This window comes from Dendrobates tinctorius, unplaced genomic scaffold (genome assembly GCF_039654945.1).
Source record: "Dendrobates tinctorius isolate UK_male_01 unplaced genomic scaffold, ASM3965494v1 ptg000077l, whole genome shotgun sequence".
Lineage (NCBI taxonomy): Eukaryota > Metazoa > Chordata > Amphibia > Anura > Dendrobatidae > Dendrobates > Dendrobates tinctorius.
In genome coordinates, this window is record NW_027361745.1 from 976,425 (window position 1) to 998,503 (window position 22,079).

The 22,079-nt window shown below is 48.5% G+C and overlaps 1 protein-coding gene across 1 annotated transcript in view; it reads left to right on the forward strand.

The window, feature by feature from the left end:
• LOC141096657 (vomeronasal type-2 receptor 26-like) overlaps positions 1–9,511 on the forward strand; it is a 92,618-nt gene extending 83,107 nt beyond the window's left edge. Inside the window, exon 3 of the mRNA XM_073583369.1 lies at positions 8,604–9,511. Coding sequence (XP_073439470.1) covers positions 8,604–9,511 — 908 coding nt within the window. The remainder of the gene's footprint in view (positions 1–8,603) is intronic.
• Positions 9,512–22,079: the final 12,568 nt, after the last annotated feature.

A 22,079-nucleotide genomic window follows, 5' to 3' on the forward strand; every position in this document is an offset into this window, starting at 1 on the left:
ATTAGCACAGCATTGCGGAATCCCATAGGAATGCATGGGATGCTTATTTTTCGCGTTTTCGCGGCAAAATCGCACGGTTAAAACCGCTGCGGAAACGCGAAAAAAACGCCACGTGTGAACTCAGCCTAACTGTAAGTAGCAAGTGCTAGTAAAAGATGTTAACAAAACCAGGGTATTTTGTTGATATGTTTTTCTGCAAAAAAATGTACGCTAAGCCACTCCGCCACGTCAAGGCTTACCCTTCTCGGAGCAGTCCTATCCAATATATTTAAAAACCTGAACATGTGAATATACCTTCATGAGCAGGGTTCAGAAAGGCGCTACCCGGTATGGGCTCGCTGGGCGAAATGGTTCAGGTTTTTAAATATATTGGATAGGACTGCTCCGAGAAGGGTATGCCTTGATGCGGCGGAGTGGCTTAGCGTACATTTTTTTGCAGAAAAACGTATCAACAAAATACCCTGGTTTTGTTAACATCTTTTACTAGCACTTGCTACTTACAGTTATATGTATTTTACAGCAGAGTATTTATGCACGTTTGTCATATTGTGTTCTGTTTCTGTGTCTTAGTTCTTGGTTGGTGTGAACAGAGTCTTATTGACCCGTTCAGTTTTTGTGCATGTTTCATGTGTTTTTAATCTTTTGTTCTGTGCACCAATGTAGTCTCTGTTCCTTCACTGTAGACTGTTTGCCTGCACTTCAGCCCCACCGGGCTCTGGAAGGCTGCCTCCTGTACTTAAACATTACATGGTCCGGTGCTTTCCAAGCTATATAGCCCAACCCAGCTAAATTGGCGCTCTGGCCCCAAATTACTTCTATCATGAAGTCCGCCCTACCTTATTCACTGTGACCCCTCCTATATTTAACTATTCACATATTCAATGATCTCTGTGCCCCTATCTAGTGGCTGAATTTAGCACTACGCTTTCCCTATAATTAAACTTTATACATTAGGCAGAGGGAGCTAAATTACTATACTTATATACATAGTACCAGATGATGAGACTTACACAATATTTTATATAAACCTGGGACGTAACTAAAAGGGGTTAGAGGCAGATTTTATACATTGCAGCCCCTTACATTCCTCTTCCTATTAAGATGGTTGTCCTCAACTATACAATGTTTTATTAAATACATGCAATACTCCACGCAGGGAAGAAAATGGTAAAAGAGGTAGAACAATTATATTGACTCAATGTGAGCCGAGTCTGCACAAGGATGCATGAGAATCTGTGAGCATGAACACGAAGTGCCTGGCTCACAGTCCTCCAGGTAATGTTCTTAAATTACCATCTTGTACAGCAGGCAAAACATGTACAGTGGGACGCTTTTCATGGGGTTTACAGTCCTTGGGGGTGAACTCCCTTCCTTTGTGGATAGCGCTGCCTTCATACACTATGTGCACTGCCTGTCCTTATAGCAGTCTGTTGCCACTGGTGCATGTAGTCCATGGCGCAGCCCTAGGGCGAATCTCTGCTTTCCAGCAGAAAAGGCGCAACGGGCGCAACAAAAACAAAAGAAAGGAAAATATGTAAACAACGTTCACTTCTGGCCAGCCGGCCTCATTACACCTGACTCTGGGTGTGCTCTAAGGCTCCTTTGCCCGCAGGGATGCAGAACAGTCCCGAAAAGCGGTACTGTTTTGTCCAGCAATATAATGGCTGGCTGAAGTTTTAGTCATTTTTTATGTCTCAGTTATTAGAGGCATTGTATATTTTGTGTGTAATAATCCTTCCTATGTTTTATATTGTAAGGTAACAGCACCATCTGCTGGCGGTTTAATGTATAGATTCTAGTTTAATTTGCAATGCATTATGGGAAGTTCCTAGGGCATTGTGGGATTGCTCCTGTTGCATTGTGGTCTTATTATGACACTGTGAAGGGAACAGCAGCCATTGTTCCTCCATGCTTCTGAGGAGAAAAACACATCACTCGCTTTCTTCCTGCTCCTTAAACAGCCTGCTCTAAGTATAGTTGGAAAGCACTATCTAAAGCTATCTAAAGTTATTGAGGGTCAGCATCGCCTCTGCTAATTCTCCCGGGAGGTTTTCCCGTGATTAATAATTCAAAAACATCTAAAATCACTCGACTTTACGTCTGTACTTTTATCCATCTACCTTCCTCTAGCAGAGAGTCTGGACTGGCAAACTGACACTGAAATATAAGTGAAGATTTCAAAGTACTCCAAAACTGTATACTGGTGTACGTTTCAAATACATTTCCCTTTTTCTCATTTTTATATTCTGGTGTAATCCATACTGAGCCTGTGAGAGTTTGTGTCTTACTCTGGTAAAATATAAGGAGATTTAAAATGACACCAATACTGTATGCAGCTGAACGATTGTAAAACATTACCCTTTTTCAAGTTTTTATATTCTTGTGTAATCCAAACTGAGCCTGTGAGAAGCTGTGTGTTACTCTTGAAATATATATGTAGATTGCCAAATGACCCCAACACTGTATACAGCAGTACGCTTGGGATCCATTCCCCTTTTACTGCTTTTTATATTGTTGTGGAATCCATACTGGGCCTCAGAGCGTCTGTGTCTGCCTCCTGAAATAAATACGGAGATTTTGAATGTTGAAACTATACTATGTATACCTTGGATCTGGTGATACTGTACCCTTTTTCGACTTTTTAGATTGTTGTCGAATCCATACTGGCCATGACAGCATCTGTGTCTGCCTCCTCAAATATATACGTAGATTTAGAATGTTGAAATTATACAATATATCCCTGTTATCTGGTGTTAAAATGAAACGCCACGCAGGGCCAGGGGTTGCTGAGTACCGGGCCTTTCAGGCTCTTTGAAGGGGGAAGTATGTTACGGTGGCGATTGGGACTCGGTCCGTGGCCCTGGGTGTCCAATAAAGAAGATGACAGTTCAGATGAGGAGGAAGATGGTATGATAATTAATTTGGAAAAAGGGGATCGTGACTCCACCCGTGGTAATCGGCTAGGGTAGCCGACGCTGCAAAGCAAATCCTCTGGGCCGGTGTTAAAGCAGCCAAGATGATCAAGCTCTCCACAGGCAGAGCTGTATCCCAGGGCAGTTGAGATGTAGTTTGTGAGCCGTTGACAGTGATGGTGAGTGTAGCGTGTGTAGCTGGTGAATTGTAAACGCCACCATGGACACAGTTGGGTGCAGTTTCTGACTTTTTCCTGTAAAGTTTTGTGCCCAAGATAACCCGATTGGTACTGTGTCATCCGAGGGAGGGGTCCGGCAAACTCCAAGCTAGATCAGGAACACCTGTTCAAGACTCGTCCTTGTGTATCCTTTCTAGGCCGTGTCTCTGCGCTGATCTCTCCCTTCCTTCCTGCTGTGCGCCTTTGCAAACAGTGTCCCAAGCCGGCAGCCACGGATCACACTGGGCGACGTGGGTCAGGCTCCGGGGTCCTTTAATCCAACAGCTGCCTTTTTGAGCATTTATTGCAGCTGCGACTGAGGCACTTAAAGTTACCTCTGCCTCCATCTTTCTAGCTGAGCCCTGTATTTCTCCACTACCTTCAGGAGCCACCTTCCGCAACGAGGCCTGGTCCGTCCTCCAGAAACGGGCTTCACAGTTGGCTTATTGCACTTCCCGTGCCCCAAGGACCCCTTCCTTCCAGTCTGTGAGCTTGGACAAGATTTTTCTCTCTTCTCTGACCCTCAGTCCTCTCACAGCAATCCTGGTCTTACTCTGTCCTGTTACCGACTGACAACTCTCTAGAAAGATCCATTTTCCTCAGACTAGCTACACCCATCAACTGTCAGCTTGCTCTCTCTGATTGGATGCCCACAATCACTCCCATATCTAAGCTCCTCCCACTGTACCTACCTTCCACACTAACCCCCAAGACCCTTTCCTAGTCAGTCTGGGATGAGGCCATCCTCCCGCCTGGTACACCCAGAAAGGACTGACCTACTAGTGTGTGTGTTGAGTGCAGGGTTAGGAGTCCTGAGTGGTGATCCCTCCTTACCAGAGGGTGAGATACTACACCTTTGGATGAGGTGCAGTACCTCTGTGGCGACTGTACCCTCAGGGGCGCCATAATACCCTTTCTTAAATTTCGATATTGTTGTCGGATCCATACTTGGCCTGAAAGCGTCTGTGTTTGCCTCCTGAAATGTATACGGAGATTCAGTATGTTTAAACTATACTATATATACCTTGTATCTAGTGATACTGTACCCTTATGCAAATTTTTAGATTATTGTCTAATCCATACTGAGCCTGTGATCATCTGTGTCTGCCTCATGAAATATATACGTAGATTTGCAATTATCCCTAGACTGTATAGTGCTGTCCGCTTCTGAAACAGTACCATATATCTGCTGTTATTTTTAGTCCATTTTCAAAAAAATTATTACGTATGGTGGACGAGGCCGCGGACGTGGGTGTGGGGGGGCCAGCTGGTACTGATGGTGGTGGTGCATCTGCTGGTAGTGCCAAAAGCACAATAGCAGCTAAGGCAGGAGGTGTTGAGCCTGCGACATCAGCTGGCACAAGAAGGCCTTTAAGGCTCCCTTTTCTGGGATTAGGTAAACTGCTTTTAAAGCCAGAGCATCAGGAACAGGTTTTGGCTTACATTGCCGAAACAGCCTCCAGCTCTATTGCCTCTTCTTCTGAAGTTACAAAAACTGCAAGCACAGAGTGTCAGTGCAGGCTTCTGGTCAGGAACCACCCCTTTCCTTGTCTCCTTCACCCCCACTAAAAGTGAAGGATGCGGCAGCCCACATTTCTTATTACTCCATGGAGCTCTTTTCACAGGTCATGCCTGTGTTATCATGTTAAATTCTGAATTTCCCAGTCCAACATGAATCGGAGATGGAGTGCACTGATGCACAGCCACTGCTAGATGATTCCGCTGGTACATTCACCTACAGCACTACATTCCTCTCGCACTCTATACAGCCAAAATGTGACACTGATGAAACTCAGGTGCCCCTTCCCACATACTATACCACCTTACACAGTGACACAGAGGAAGGTGCAGATGAAAGTGCCAGTTCTCTGAGCAGGTGGGGGTCCTACTCATGGGCGACAGCAGTGGCACAGGGCCCCTCATAGTACGCAAAAGTGTCTCTACCGGTGGGAGGGCCCACTCGCCATCAGACATACTGTCGTACTATGAGGGGCCCAGTGCCAGTGCCGTTGCCCACGAGTGGGCCCCCCATGCTTGCTCAGGGCCACAGCACTTGCAATACTTACCTCTCCCTGCTCCACCACTGTGATGTCTTCCGCCTTTCCTGACAGTGACATTCAGGTTACAGAGCGCAATGACATCACATCTGTATGCCCTTTACCGAAACAGTAAAAGTGCAGAGAGCTTAAAATGGCAATGCTGAGGAGTCCAGAGTAGTAAATGTTGGGAGCAATTTTTGGGAGCAATATACACTGGAGAATGATATTTGGGGCCCATCATACACTGGAGCATCATCCATTTGGCCCATCATATACTGGAGCATTCCAAATGGGGGACATCAGACACTGGAGCAGCATTTACAGGGCCCATTATACACTAGAGCATTAGAAATGGGGCCCATTATATATGGACTCTATGGAGCATTATTTGTGCCCATAAGAAAGTGGAGCATCATTCATGGGGACCATCATTTACTGTAGCATTATGTGCAGCTCATCATATACTGTATGGTACATTATATGGGACCAATTATTCTGTATGGAGAAATATATGGGGCTCATTATTCTGTATGGCACACTAGGTGGTGGCCATAATACTGTATGGAGTAATATACTGTCCATTTTTTGAGCAATTGTAGAATTTAAAATAGATATCAGTCATGTCATGTAAGCAGTGAAGTATTTGTCATTGTACTATACCTATATTTCTGTGCCGTATCGGAACATTATGAATTGTGGTATGTGTTAAAAGGGCGCACTGACACTCTTTGGCCCAGGGCACTCGAAAACCTGGCGCCAGCCCTACCCCCCCACAACTTTAGCCAAATAACCCCCAGTTTTCAATGCGTAACTATTATTATAAAGTAAATTAAGGTTGCCAAGCTTAAGTAATAAGAATTGATGTCGTTGGCATTGAATTGGGCACTGTAGGTGTGTTTACTGTCCTCCACTCCCTGCCGACTTTGCTTCCCCTTTGACTTGCATTTGGTTTTGAGTTTCAGTCGGACCCCGACTTTTCCCTATAGTTGGCCGATTTCGTTCGACCTGACTTTTTAGAAAGTCGGGTTTCATGAAATCCGTCTCGACCCGAAAAAAGGCAAAGTCGCTCATCTCTAATCATTACTCAACAAATCATTGTCAGGTAGCACATTCAGTTTCCCATCATCATCATCATCATCATCATCATCATCATCATCATCATCATCATCATCAGGGTTAATGTTACCCTTATTATCAGGTTGGGAAGGGGTGTCAGGGACTTAGTATGCAACCATCCTTCCAAAATCAGTCCCCAATAAAAAATCCATGGGAAGGTTTTCAGACACCCCCCCTTCCCTCACCCCGCTCCCAGCACCCCAATCAAGAAAAAACCGGGCCACTGGCAAGGGACAGTGGGTGCCCCCAATCCCGATGATGGTCAGGGTTTTCCCCTCAATGAACTCTTCAGGGGCCGCCAGTCCAGGATGGATGAGGGTTCGTTCAGCTCCGGTGTCCTTGAGGCCTGTAGAAAGACGGGCCCCTACCTGGATGTGTTGAACGTTGTCATCAATCCTCCCAACCACACCTCCCACTAAAAGAACAGAGGCGTTGGACCCAGAGGCCTTGGCTGGGGGTTTCTTCTGACTCTCTGTACAGGTGGCAGTGTGATGACCAGTCCGATTGCAGGAAAAACACCTGCAAGGGTCTGATGTAGGCCTGGCATTGGCAACAGGGACAGGGCCTCCGGAATGAAAGCTGGCAGGGGCACTGGGGTTGTGCATCTTTGTCCGCATTCATTGGTTCTCGGTCCAGGATGAATTGTCGGACCTCAGCTGGGCTAAGATGCAGGAACTGGTCTTTGATCATCTGGTCCTTCAGCAGGTCAAAGGTATCAACTGACAGTCCATGGATCCACTGGTCAAAGTGGGTCCTGAGTCCTTGCGCCACATCACTATAACTATTGTGTGGACCACGTTGGAGGTTCCAGAACTTCTTTTGGTATACCTCAGGTGTCAGCCGGTATTTGGCGATCAGGGCCTGCTTGATGGAGTCATAGTTGTTATCTTCTTCTGGCCGGAGAGAAACAAACGCCTCCAGGGCTTTGCCTTTTAGCCCTGGGGTCAGATATCTGGCCCATTGGTCCTTATGCAGCCGGTACTGTCTGCAGGATTTCTCAAAGGCCCGCAGAAACGTGTCCAAGTCCCCATCCTTTTCCATCATGGGAAAATGCTCTGGCCGGGGTTTAGGACGCTGGGCGCTGTGGGGCTCACTGCTCCGGGCTGTGGGGAGTACTCCCCCACCGCCGGGCCATCTCCAGTTCATGGTCTCTCTGAGTTTGGGCCTCCTGCTGCTGGGCCTCTCGCTGGCTTGGCGCTCGGCTCTTTCGGCCCCCTGCTCGGCTCTCTGCTCTTCTTGAGCTTGCTGGATGAGCTGCAGATGTCCAACATGGTCTTCGGCAGGGAGCTGCTGTAGGACCATTTGTAGATAGCGGTCCATGACTTCCTGGCTACCGGTCAGGCCGACCTGCACCAGCTGGACCTCTGTGACTGCACCATCGGGACAGGTGCTGCCTTCCATGCCCTGGCTCTCATCCCATTGCACTAGAGCTGCGACCAACTGGGCTTTGATCTTGTCGGTGCCATCAATCTGGTTTGTCCTGCACAAGGCCCTCAGGGCATCCTTATTATGCTGCTTATAATGGGATTATAATTATAATGTGCTGCACATGGAGGTAAAGGCAGCCACACATCCCCACCACACATCCTTTGCTCAGATACTCATATTTAAGTCCCATGCTGTCCATTTTCTTGTGATCCTCCTTGAGATGGTTCTACTCCTTCATTAAAGTCCAGCTGTGTGTAATTAAACTGATAGGACTTGATGTGTAAAGGCGCACACCTGTCTATATAAGACCTCACAGCTCACAGTGCATGTCAGACCAAATGAGAATCATGAGGTCAAATGAACTGGCCAAGTCGCTCAGAGACAAAATTGTGGCAAGGCACAGATCTGGCCAAGGTTACAAAAGAATTTCTGCAGTACTCAAGGTTCCTAAGAGTACATTGGCCTCCATAATCCTTAAATGGAAGAAGTTTGGGACCACCAGAAGTCTTCCTAGACCTTCCTTGCGACCATGTGATATTTCAGATTTTCTTTTGTAATTAATTTGTAAAAATTTCTACATTTCTGTTTTTTTTTCAGTCAAGATGGGGTGCAAAATGTACATTAATAAGAAAAAATGAACTTTTTTGAATTTGCCAAATGGCTGCAATGAAACAAAGTCAAAAATTCAAGGGGTCTGAATATTTTCCGTACCCACTGTATATTTGGCAAGTATACAGATTGTTTCCCGGGAGGCCTGTGCATCCACCTATTTGGAAAGTGTGCGGCTCCATTCTTTCTAAATAGATAAATAGACAGATAATAGATACAGTAGATAACAGATAGTTATTCTTCCCGCAATAAAAGTAACACATTGTGAAATTTTCCTACAGACAGCGAGAGCTGCATGAAATGCCAAAATGACAAATTGCCAAATGAGAAGAGAGACCAATGTCTGCCTAAAGTGATGGAATTCATCTCTTACCAGAATGACACAATGGCTTCTGTATTCTCCTGTATCTCGGTCTTCGGATGTCTTGTGACCGGCTTCACATTTGGGATATTTATTTCCTACCGGGACACTCCTATTGTGAGAGCCAATAACCGGAACCTGAGTTACCTCCTCCTGGTCTCCATCTTTCTCAGCTTTCTCTCTGTGTTTTTGTTCCTTGGACGTCCCAATGATGTAACTTGTAGATTACGTGAAACCAGTTTTGGATTTTTCTTCTCAGTAGCCGTCTCTTCACTTCTCGCCAAGACTGTCATGGTTTGTGTTGCTTTTAAGTCCACCAAGCCTGGAAGCACTTGGAGAAAATGGCTGAATGTCAAACTGCCCTATACCATAGTGTTGTCGTGTTCATCTCTTCAGGTTGTAATCTGTGCTTTCTGGTTGTCTATTTCTCCACCATTCCAAGATCTGGACGCTGAGTCTTATCCTGGGATTCTCATCATTCAGTGTAATGAAGGCTCAGATATCTGGTTCTACTCCATGTTGGGTTATCTGGGGCTCCTGGCATCTGTGAACTTTGTCCTGGCTTTTTTGGTGAGGACATTACCGGACAGTTTCAATGAGGCCAAGTACATCACCTTCAGCATGCTGGTGTTCATCAGTGTCTGGATTTCCATGATCCCGGCTTATCTGAGCACCAGGGGGAAGACCATGGTGGCTGTTGAGATATTTGCAGTGATGGCTTCCAGTGCTGGACTTTTAGGTTGTGTGTTTTTCCCAAAATGCTTTATTATTTTGTTTAAATCTGGAATGAATAAAAAAACGGAGCTGCTCAGAAAAAGAAAGGAATGACTGCACAATATGAGGAACCACTGATAATAATGACTAATTCTGTACATTAATCCCATAGAAACCATTATAAAGTAAGATGCAAGATTCTCTATCAACCTGTGCATGAAATAAACATTTACAGATTTCTTATCCTGTTACCTCCAGTAATTGATGCATTTATCAGGACGTCCCATGTTTGTATTAGAGTTTGGGAAATGTAGAAATTTCTCTGTGGTTTTGGTAAATTATCTGCTTCCTCCTTACAGAGAATATTTTATCAGTTTCTCCATGATAAACCGGACTCATCATGGAATAGCGGCTGCAGAGCTGAGCACAACACAGCTTTTATCTTATAATTTCTCATCTCCATTGTGGAGATACGAGTTTAAAAATATAGGTTATAATTTATGAAGAGCCCAACTGGGCATCACCAGAGATTTTTATCTGGGAGTGTGTAGGGTAAAAAAGGAACATGTCTCTAGAATGTCAAAAGAATGTGCTTTTCTCCTATGAGATGTAATGATAGATAGCTCTGCTCTCAGCCCTGATCTCTGCTAATATCTACTGTAGAAAGTGATTACAAACATGTTTAGCTTTCATCTCTCAGCAGTGAGTGTGGGAGGAGGAATTACAGCTGTGCTGACCGTTTATTGAGGAGAGAGCTGCAACTGCAGAAGTGTTTGTAATCACAACCAGCTCAGCTCTTCTCCACTTTCCCCCTCACCGACTGCTGTGAAATAAAAGCTATAAGAGGTGTTTGTAATGAGATTCAGATCTGTTTTATACTCCACAGTAGCTGCTGGGTCGCCCTCGCCTCCCAGGGCTGTGGGGTACTTGGTATCGGGCCGGTGTCAGGGGGCTGTGTCACAGCGGCGGTGACCCGGTCCGTGGCCCTGGGCTCCCAATATCAATGGTGGTTTAGTTTATATGGATAGTTTGTGATGCCACCTGTGGTGTTCGGCAAATATGATGTTAGGCCGACGCTACATGCAGATCCTCTGGGACTGATGGTGTGTGCAGCATAGATGGTAAAGCTCCCCACAGGTGGAGCTGTAGTCCCAGGGCAGTGTAGGCAAGCAATGGCGGGGAGGCGCAGATGGTGTAGGTATAGGTACCCAGATGTAGCGGTGCGGGAATAACTGGAGGACACCAGAGTGTGCGGTTCCAAAGCTTTACTCACTGTTTGCAGTTCACACAAATGCCTGCCTCTGTGCCGTGTTCTCCAGGTCAGGGCTCCAGCCAACCTCCAGGCAAGATGGGATTCTCTCCTCCAACACTCCGCCAATGTGTACCTTCCTGAATGACTCCTCCAATGTGCCTTTAGGTGCAAAGCACTCCAGTACTTAGTTACCCTGGAATGCCTCTCTCTAGGTGTTCCTAGTGTCTACTTGTATGACAGACAGCTGTAGCCTGATCAGGGAACTCTGTATCCTGAGTCCTGGCTCACTATCCAAGTGCTGTTGTGTCCCAAGTCTATATCTTAGGAGAAGGTGCAGTACCTCTGTGGCGACTGAAGCCTCAGGGGCGCCACACTGCAAAGAGCAGGGCTGAGAGCAGGGCTCCTTATCATTACATCCCACAGGAGAAGGCATGTTCTTCTAACCTTCTGGTAGAATATTTAGGATAGAAAAAAGTGCAAATAGGGTCTTATCTCCAATTAATGACAGGGAGCTACTCACCTGATAGCGCAGTTTGAAAGCATGTAAAAATCAGCTGCTGCAGATCCACAGGTCGGCAAGACGACCTTTCAGACAGGATATAATAGATAAATGTGGATATTATCCGCACTGCTGTGACAAACAAATCCAGATATAGTTATAATACACTCTGGTGGTTTATTCAACGCGTTTCAAGGTCTGTTACTTCTTCAGGAAAATTACCACAGAAAATTACTCACTGTCTTCACATGTCTCTGTGCTAATTTTCCTCATTTATTCATCATACCTAACAGACCGGACATTCAGCGTCTCCCACTCACACACCACCTCCTCACCTCGCCCCCTATCTGTCGGAGTCCCACAAGGTTCAGTCCTTGGGCCCCTGCTGTTCTCTATTTACACCTTTGGCCTGGGACAGCTTATAGAATCTCATGGCTTTCAGTATCATCTCTACGCTGATGACACACAGATCTACATCTCTGGACCAGATATCACCTCCCTACTAACCAGAATCCCTCAATGTCTGTCCACTATTTCATCCTTCTTCTCCGCTAGATTTCTGAAACTCAACATGGACAGAACAGAATTCATCATCTTTCTCCCATCTCACGTGAACCCCCCTACGAACCTATCAATTACAGTAAATGACTGCCCTCTCTCCCCAGTCCCACAAGCTCGCTGCCTCGGAGTAATCCTTGACGCTGATCTCTCCTTAAAACCACATATCCAAGCCCTTTCCACTTCCTGCCGACTTCAGCTCAAAAATATTTCACGAATCCGTTCATTCCTCACCCAAGAATCTGCAAAAACCCTAGTCCATGCCCTCATCATCTCTCGCCTTGACTACTGCAAACTCCTGCTCTGTGGCCTCCCCTCAAACACTCTTGCACCCCTCCAATCTATTCTAAACTCTGCTGCCCGACTAATCCACCTGTCCCCCCACTATTCCCCAGCTTCTCCCCTCTGTCAATCCCTTCACTGGCTCCCAATTGCCCTGTGGTGACCCCTGAGTGTGTTAGTGCTGTGTTCTGGTTGCATGATTCTCTGTGTATGACTCGATCTGTTCTCTGGATTCTGCTTTGGATTCTGTCTGGTACCATCTACGTCTGTTTGGTTTTGATCTCTGCTTGGCTCTGACTATCCGTTCTGTCTCATCCCTGGTACTTTACTGAGATCTTGTATATGACCTATGGCTTTGTCCCTCCTGTACCTCGATTGCCTGTATTGTGCATGACCCCCGCTGTGCCCGACTTTGAGTTTTCTACCTTCTTTGAAAGCAGGACGCTAAGCCCCACCCCCTTGTAGTCACATGACCTTAGGTCCTGTGCCTGCTTTCTAAACTTCTACATTCAGGTCCCGTGCATCTTTATTTTCCGGCTGTTCTTGTCCCCAGGAGTCCCTACGGTGCGGGTGAGTCCCTGCCTAGCGGAGGCTGTACGCTGGCGCTGTCAGGACCCTGACATGTAATAGCTCCAAAAAGTTAGTGATACTATCGCTTTCAAATCTTTGGTCACATCCTTTTAGTTTTTTTCAAAAAAACAAACAAAATAAAGTTCACCAAACACTCCATTTGACAGATGTGTAGGCCACATTAGCTCCTATTAAAGTGTAGTCCACACACAAACATCATGAAATTAGTGTTTCTTATACCTGTTAGCAGCTGTTCAGGAATAAGCACACTAAGCCCCCCTTTGTACTTTTCTGCCTATCTTTATCAGTCTACCAAGATGAAGAAGGCAGGGAGTAAGGCACATGGGCGTGGACGTGGAGTTTCAGCAGGGAGAGGAGGTGGGGATTCTGCAGGGAGAGGACGTGGAGATTCTGCAGGGAGAGGACGTGGGGATTCTGTGCCTGCTGCTGGCACCAGTGAGTCAGCATCCCCCAGTTTTACCAGGCAACAGTCCTTTATGCGCAGCTTTGTAGGACCTCGCCGTACCCCAGTAATGCGGGAGGAACAAATTGAAGCCGTTGTCGGATGGATGGCAGCTAACGCATCGACTTCAATGACTTCCACGTCCTCTCAGGGCCAGAGCACTGAAGAGCAACCATCTGTCTCTTCACCACGTGCCAAAGTGCCCAGGCAGTCAGAGAGCCCTGGACAGGAGCCATCACAGTCTCTACTTCTGTTCTCTGAATCTGTTGGCTTGGAAAGAGGGGGCCAGCCAAGCAGCATTCAAGAATGTGAAGAAGAGGGAGTATGCAGTGATGCGCAACTTCTTTGTCCCTCTGAATCTGAAGAGGCAGGTGGGCCAGTGCCTATGGTCAGCACACCTCAGTACGCATCAGATGATGACGAGACTCAGGTGCCACTTTCTGGTGCGTACGGTGCTGGCGAGACAACCCAGGAGAAGCAGGTGTTTGAAGAGGGGAGAGTAGATGATGAGGTCCTTGACCCATCATGGCGTGAGGAACAGGAAGTTGGTGCAAGCAGCTCTGAGGAAGAAATTCTCCGAACGGCGAAAAAGGAGGGAGAGGGAGGGGGCAGACTTGGTTGCCTGTAGCCTCCACTTCGGCACCTGTTAGGAGCATTCCTCTTTCAAAAGCCAAAACGGGCGCTCCCAAGACTTGCAGTGCGTGGTCCTTTTTTGACACAGTTGCAGATGACATTTGCTTTGTCAAATGCAAGCTGTGTCATCAGAAAGTTAAATGAGGGAAAAATGTCAGCAACCTCAATACCACAAATATGTGGAAACATGCGCGGACCAAGCACGAGGTGGAGTTACACAGACACACTGAAGACGTAGGCCAACGTACAGCACCACCTACCACCTCTTCAGCTCGTGTTGGGGCCTCTTCCTCCAGCTCACACACAACTCGTTCAGCTCCCTCACAGGATCGCCAAGGAAGAACCTCTGGCACTGTTGTCCAGAGACCCAGTGACATTCCACCCACAGCACCATGTTCCCAGTCATCCTCACACTCCCAGGCCACTCTACAGCCATCGGTAGCACAGGCACGGGATAAAAGGCGGCCATACTCTGCAAACCATCCCCGAGCACAGGCTCTGAATGCTGGCATTGCCAAACTACTGGCCCTTGAAATGCTCTCATTCAGGCTGGTGGAGACTGACACCTTCCGGAACTTCATGGCATTAGCAGTCCCACTATACACCATGCCCAGCCGCTTTTATTTCAGCAGGCAAGCCGTCCCTGCCCTGCAAAAACATGTGGAGGGAAAAATAAAACATGCGCTACTAAACGCCGTCAGTAGCAAGGTCCACCTGACCACCGATGCGTGGACCAGTAACCATGGACAGGGATGATACCTTTCCCTCACTGCCCATTGGGTCAATGTTGAGGAGCCGGGTACAGATCTGGAGAGTGGCGCTGTACGTGTTCTGCCAACTCCACGGATTGCAGGAATCCAGTCTGTACACATAGACTCCTCCTCCTACTCAAGTTCCTCTGAAACAGCGCAGCAGGAGCCTGTTACGACCGATATGAGCACAGCCGTGGCCAAACGTCAACAGGCCGTACTTAATTTCTTTGGGGAATCAAAGCCACACAGCGCAGGAGCTCTGGAATGCCATCAAGCAGGAGAGCGACGTTTGGTTTGTGCCAGCGAATCTCCAGCCGGGTTTGGTAGTGTGTGACAATGGTCAAAATCTGGTGGCAGCTCTTGGCCTAGGCAACCTCACTCACATCCCATGTCTGGCACATGTGCTGAACTTGGTCGTGCAGAGCTTTCTGAGGGACTATCTGGATCTTGATACACTGCTGCACAAGGTCCGCATAGAGTGCACTCACTTGCGGCGTTCCAGCACGGCAAGATCGCGCCTTGCTGCTCTGCAGCGTCGATTACACCTTCCAGAACATCGCATCATATGTGACCTACCCACCAGGTGGAATTCAACGTTACATATGTTGGAGTGGTTGTGTGAGCAGCAGGCAGCAGTCATGGAGTACCAGCTGCATCAGGCACAAACAAGTCGCACTGTGCGCCGGTCACACTTCAGCACCACTGAGTGGGCCTCTATGGAGGACATCTGCCTCATTTTGCGTGCCTTCGATGATTCCACGCAGATGGCGAGTGCAGATGATGCACTAGTCAGCATGACTGTCCCTCTTATCTGCCTGCTTCAAAAAACACTGCAAGCAATAAGGGAGGAGGTTTTGGAAGAGGTGGAGGATGAGGAGTCACAAATGCCATCTGCTTCTGGACAGTCTACGCTACGTGGTTCCTCACAAAGGCCTAGGCAGGGGACACTTTGTTAGGAGGATGAGGAGGAGTCAATGGAGGAGGAAGACATCTCTCCAGAGGAGGGAGGTACACAAAGCTCTAGTCAGTATGTACAGCGAGGATGGGGTGATGCAGAACAGGCAGAGATGACGACTCAAGCAGGGGACAGCGTTTCTTTGGGAGTCTGCAGCACATGGTTGATTTCATGCTGCAGTGCCTGAGAAATGACCGCCGCATCGCCCACTTTCTCAACACGACTGATTATTGGGTGTACACCCTCCTAGATCCTCGCTACTGGGACAACTTACAAAGCCTCATACCACCGTTGAACTGGGAGCGTAAACTGCGGGAGTACCAAGACACACTGGTGCAGTCCATCATGTTCTCCATTCCACCCGACAGCAGTGGTGCTAGTGCTTTACAAAGCACCTCTGTGCGTCGAGGCAGTGGAGGAAGCTCGGCACAAAGAGGGAGCAGAGGCAGCGCCTCAGCACAAGCCAAACTATATAAAACTTGCTGCAAGTTGGCCTCCTGCTCTGTCTACATTCCCATTACTAGTAGTGGGAATGTGGACAGAGCAGGAGACCTTGCCGGACACACATCAGGGGATCAACTGACGTGACTGAGCCCCTGTAACCCAGGAACAAGTGTGGATTGTGCAGACGCCACTTCTGAGCAGCAACTGGCAGGGTTGGAGGCCAGGGGAGATACTAGAGACAGTGGAGCCAGAGGCCTAAGTGGAGCACTGTTACAATCAGTATTAGAGTACAACCGATATAAAACCTGCTTCAAGTAGGCCTCAGCCTGCTCCATGATTGATCATGGGCTTCCACACAGTCAGTTGTTGCTCGGAAGTGCCGTCTGCACAGAGAAAAACACATGCTCTAGTGTTAGTGGGGTTCAGTAACGCCAGCTGCTCCCCTGCTGTGTGGACGACAAAGTCTCCTGCTGCCTCCAAAATCACACTACATCTTACTTTCTACTCGCTCCAAGTAGGCCTCATCCTGCTCCATGATTGATCCTGGGCTTCAACACAGCCAGTTGTTGCTCGGAAGTGCCGTCTGCACAGAGAAAAACACATGCTCTAGTGTTAGTGGGGTTCAGTAACGCCAGCTGCTCCCCTGCTGTGTGGATGACAAAGTCTCCTGCTGCCTCCAAAATCACACTTCATCTTACTTTCTACTCGCTCCAAGTAGGCATCAGCCTGCTGCATGATTGACCCTGGGCTCCAACATCGCCAGTTGCTGCTCAGAAGTGTTTTTGGCACGGGTACTCCCTCCTGCTCAGCCTGGTTCCAGCACGCCTGCTGTTTCCGGGGATTGTCAACGTCACTTTGCCACCAATACATAGTCCTGTCGTGTTGCGGTCGGGTTAGCCGAGTCTATGGTGCCTGCAGTTTAGGTGCTTCCTATGTGGTTTGCGGGTTCTGGTAATAAAGGCTGGTTCCGTAGTGCCAATAGGACAAGCACCCCCTCTAGGACTGTGGGTTTCGGTAACTGCAGCCGGCTCGCGGCCTTGCAACGTTGCTTTTCAGGGGTAGCTTCTGCTACCCATCCGGGTTCCAGCACCGTCAGCTAGTTCTCGGCAGTGCCTTTGGCCTAGGTGCCTCCTTCTCGCTATCCGAGTTCCATCAACGTCTGCTGGTCTATGGTAGTACTTTGCAGCACAGGTACCTCCTGCTTAGTAACCATGTTCCAGCACCGTCAGCTGGTCCATGGTTGTGCCATTGGCTCTTGTTCCTTCTGCTGCCACTCTGGGTACCAGCACCATCAGCTGGTTCTCGGTAGTTCCATTGACTCTTGTAGCTTCTGCTACCCATCCGTGTTCCAGCACCGTCAGCTGGTTCTCGGCAGTGCCTTTGGCCTAGGTGCCTCCTTCTCGGTATCCGAGTTCCATCAACATCTGCTGGTCCTTGGTAGTGCATTGTAGCACAGGTACCTCCTGCTTAGTAACCGTGTTCCAGCACCATCAGCTGGTCCACGGTTGTGCCATTGGCTCTTGTTCCTTCTGCTGCCTCTCTGGGTACCAGCACTGTCAGCTGGTTCTCGGTAGTTCCATTGACTCTTGTAGCTTCTGCTACGCATCCGGGTTCCAGCATCGTCAGCTGGTTCTCGGCAGTGCCTTTGGCCTAGGTGCCTCCTTCTTGGTATCCCCCTGAGGAAGCGGTTTTACCGCAAAATGCGCATTGGGGTTTCTCCTGGATGCCAGCACTTTCTTGAGACTGTCTAATGGGTATGTTTTGACCTCTATAATCTCTCAACTGGGCAAATGTGCAATATTGTCTCTCTTTGATTGATCTCTTTGTATTACTGGGAGTCTCACAACACTCCTTTCATTATGACTGTTTTCATGTATTAGAGTGACTCTTTTTTACTCTTTGCACACATGTGTTTTGCCCTGTGTTTAGTGTACAATGCCAGCTACTCTATTCACCCATTGTAGTCATTTGTTATTGCTGCACAGGATTTTTGTTTGCATCTGGCTACCTCTTAACACTTGTTTGTGTACTACACATTTTTAACTCCTTCATCTATTGTCCTGTTCCCTATTGTTGCCTCAATAAAGTTTTTCACTTTGTTTGTAGCTCTGGACTGAGAGTCCTCTTTTTTCTTCCATTGACTCTTGTAGCTTCTGCAACCCATCAGGGTTCCAGCATCGTCAGCTGGTTCTCGGCAGTGCCTTTGACCTAGGTGCCTCCTTCTTGGTATCCGAGTTCCAGCAACGTCTGCTGGTCCATGGTAGTGCTTTGTAGCACAGGTACCTCCTGCTTAGTAACCATGTTCCAGCACCGTCAGCTGGTCCACGGTTGTGCCATTGGCTCTTGTTCCTTCTGCTGCCACTCTGGGTACCAGCACCATCAGCTGGTTCTCGGTAGTTCCATTGACTCTTGTAGCTTCTGCCACCCATCCGGGTTCCAGCACCATCAGCTGGTTCTTAGCAGGGCCTTTGGCCTAGGTGCCTCCTTCTCGGTATCCGAGTTCCAGTAACGTCTGCTGGTCCATGGTAGTGCTTTGTAGCACAGGTACCTCCTGCTTAGTAACCGTGTTCCAGCGCTGTCAGCTGGTCCACGGTTGTGCCATTGGCTCTTGATCCTTCTGCTGCCACTCTGGGTACCAGCACCGTCAGCTGGTTCTCGGTAGTTCCATTGACTCTTGTAGCTTCTGCTACCCATCCAGGTTCCAGCACCGTCAGCTGGTTCTCGGCAGTGCCTTTGGCCTAGGTGCCTCCTTCTCGGTATCCGAGTTCCAGCAACGTCTGCTTGTCCATGGTAGTGCTTTGTAGCACAGGTACCTCCTGCTTAGTAACCATGTTCCAGCACCGTCAGCTGGTCCACGGTTGTGCCATTGGCTCTTGTTCCTTCTGCTGCCACTCTGGGTACCAGCACCGTCAGCTGGTTCTCAGTAGTTCCATTTACTCTTGTAGCTTCTGCTACCCATCCGGGTTCCAGCACCGTCAGCTGGTTCTCGGCAGCGCCTTTGACCAGCACCGTCAGCTGTTATGAATGAGTCACCATAGGAGGCAAAAACAGAAATACTAGCTAAGTCCAGAAAACCAGAGAAGTTGGCGGCTATCGGATTGCAGACCCCTGAACCTAACAACAACAACTAGCAGTAGCCGTGGGGGGTTCCTACGGTGCCCTAGACCCCTCGATCACAGCCGGAGAACTACATAGCCTAAAGACAGAAAGGGAAATCTAAACTGACCCAGAGCAGACCCCAAAGCAATAGGCAGCCCCCATCATATAATGACGGTGAAGCAAGATGAAAAAACACTCACACAGATAGAAAGATAGGCTGAGCAAATGATGGGGCCCAGGCTAACTAAATAGGACAGAATAGAAAAGCTGCTGTCTGCAATCCGACAAAACCCTCTCAAAAACAAGAGCCAACAGACTGATAGGGAAAAAAGCCCTGAAGACGCTAGGCTTCAAAAAGACTATATCAGTACTCAGGTATTTTCTGAAGACAGAGCAAAAAGGAATTCAGCTCACCCAGCAGGGGAAGGCAGAAATCCAGAAAAACAAGGCAAAACAAAACCAAAATACAAATGCAAAAAACAGAGCAGAAAACTTAGCTTTTGAGGAGCAGGAATCAGACTGGTCTCCTAGAATCCCTCAGAGAAATCACCCGCAAGGCAGAAGGATGTCGGCTGCCTTATATCCAGTCAGCAATCCCAGTCACCCAGTCATCATCATTCTGCTCAGGTGCTTTGTAATCAGCCTCACTACCTTCCTTCACCAGAAGAGGGAGTTCAACAGACCTCAATGGTGAAGGGGAAAATGAACTCACAACAGTCAGCTGGTTCTTGGTAGTTCCATTGACTCTTGTAGCTTCTGCTACCAATCCGGGTTCCAGCACCGTCAGCTGGTTCTCGGCAGTGCCTTTGGCCTAGGTGGGTCCTTCTCAGTGTCCGAGTTCCAGCAACGTCTGCTGGTCCATGGTAGTGCTTTGTAGCACAGGTACCTCCTGCTTAGTAACCGTGTTCCAGCACCGTCAGCTGGTCCACGGTTGTGCCATTGGCTCTTGTTCCTTCTGCTGCCACTCTGGGTACCAGCACCGTCAGCTGGTTCTCGGTAGTTCCATTGACTCTTGTAGCTTCTGCTACCCATCCGGGTTCCAGCACCGTCAGCTGGTTCTCGGCAGTGCCTTTGACCTAGGTGCCTCCTTCTTGGTATCTGAGTTCCAGCAACGTCTGCTGGTCCATGGTAGTGCTTTGTAGCACAGGTACCTCCTGCTTAGTAACCGTGTTCCAGCACCGTCAGCTGGTCCACGGTTGTGCCATTGGCTCTTGTTCCTTCTGCTGCCACTCTGGGTACCAGCACCATCAGCTGGTTCTCGGTAGTTCCATTGACTCTTGTAGCTTCTGCCACCCATCCGGGTTCCAGCACCATCAGCTGGTTCTTGGCATGGCCTTTGGCCTAGGTGCCTCCTTCTCGGTATCCGAGTTCCAGCAACGTCTGCTTGTCCATGGTAGTGCTTTGTAGCACAGCTACCTCCTGTTTAGTAACCGTGTTCCAGCACCGTCAGCTGGTCCACGGTTGTGCCATTGGCTCTTGTTCCTTCTGCTGCCACTCTGAGTACCAGCACCGTCATCTGGTTCTCAGTAGTTCCATTTACTCTTGTAGCTTCTGCTACCCATCCGGGTTCCAGCACCGTCAGCTGGTTCTCGGCAGCACCTTTGACCAGCACCGTCAGCTGTTATGAATGAGTCACCGTAGGAGGTAAAAACAGAAATACTAGCTAAGTCCAGAAAACCAGAGAAGTTGGCGGCTATCGGATTGCAGACCCCTGAACCTAACAACAACAACTAGCAGTAGCCGTGGGGGGTTCCTACGGTGCCCTAGACCCCTCGATCACAGCCGGAGAACTACATAGCCTAAAGACAGAAAGGGAAATCTAAACTGCCCCAGAGCAGACCCCAAAGCAATAGGCAGCCCCCAACATATAATGACGGTGAAGCAAGATGAAAAAACACTCACACAATTAGAAAGATAGGCTGAGCAAATGATGGGGCCCAGGCTAACTAAATAGGACAGAATAGAAAAGCTGCTGTCTGCAATCCGACAAAACCCTCTCAAAAACAAGAGCCAACAGACTGATAGGGAAAAAAGCCCTGAAGACGCTAGGCTTCAAAAAGACTATATCAGTACTCAGGTATTTTCTGAAGAAAGAGCAAAAAGGAATTCAGCTCACCCAGCAGGGGAAGGCAGAAATCCAGAAAAACCAGGCAAAACAAAACCAAAACACAAATGCAAAAAACAGAGCAGAAAACTTAGCTTTTGAGGAGCAGGAATCAGACTGGTCTCCTAGAATCCCTCAGAGAAATCACCCGCAAGGCAGAAGGGTGTCGGCTGCCTTATATCCAGTCAGCAATCCCAGTCACCCAGTCATCATCATTCTGCTCAGGTGCTTTGTAATCAGCCTCACTACCTTCCTTCACCAGAAGAGGGAGTTCAACAGACCTCAATGGTGAAGGGGAAAATGAACTCACAACAGTCAGCTGGTTCTCGGTAGTTCCATTGACTCTTGTAGCTTCTGCTACCAATCCGGGTTCCAGCACCGTCAGCTGGTTCTCGGCAGTGCCTTTGGCCTAGGTGCCTCCTTCTCGGTATCCGAGTTCCAGCAACTTCTGCTCGTCCATGGTAGTGCTTTGTAGCACAGGTACCTCCTGCTTAGTAACCGTGTTCCAGCATCGTCAGCTGGTCCACGGTTGTGCCATTGGCTCTTGTTCCTTCTGCTGCCACTCTGGGTACCAGCACCATCAGCTGGTTCTCGGTAGTTCCATTGAATCTTGTAGCTTCTGCTACCCATCCAGGTTCCAGCACCGTCAGCTGGTTCTCGGCAGTGCCTTTGGCCTAGGTGCCTCCTTCTCGGTATCCGAGTTCCAGCAACGTCTGCTTGTCCATGGTAGTGCTTTGTAGGACAGGTACCTCCTGCTTAGTAACCGTGTTCCAGCACCGTCAGCTGGTCCACGGTTGTGCCATTGGCTCTTGTTCCTTCTGCTGCCACTCTGGGTACCAGCACCGTCAGCTGGTTCTCGGTAGTTCCATTGACTCTTGTAGCTTCTGCTACCCATCCGGGTTCCAGCACCATCAGCTGGTTCTTGGCAGGGCCTTTGGCCTAGGTGCCTCCTTCTCGGTATCCGAGTTCCAGCAACGTCTGCTGGTCCATGGTAGTGCTTTGTAGCACAGGTACCTCCTGCTTAGTAACCGTGTTCCAGCACTGTCAGCTGGTCCACGATTGTGCCATTGG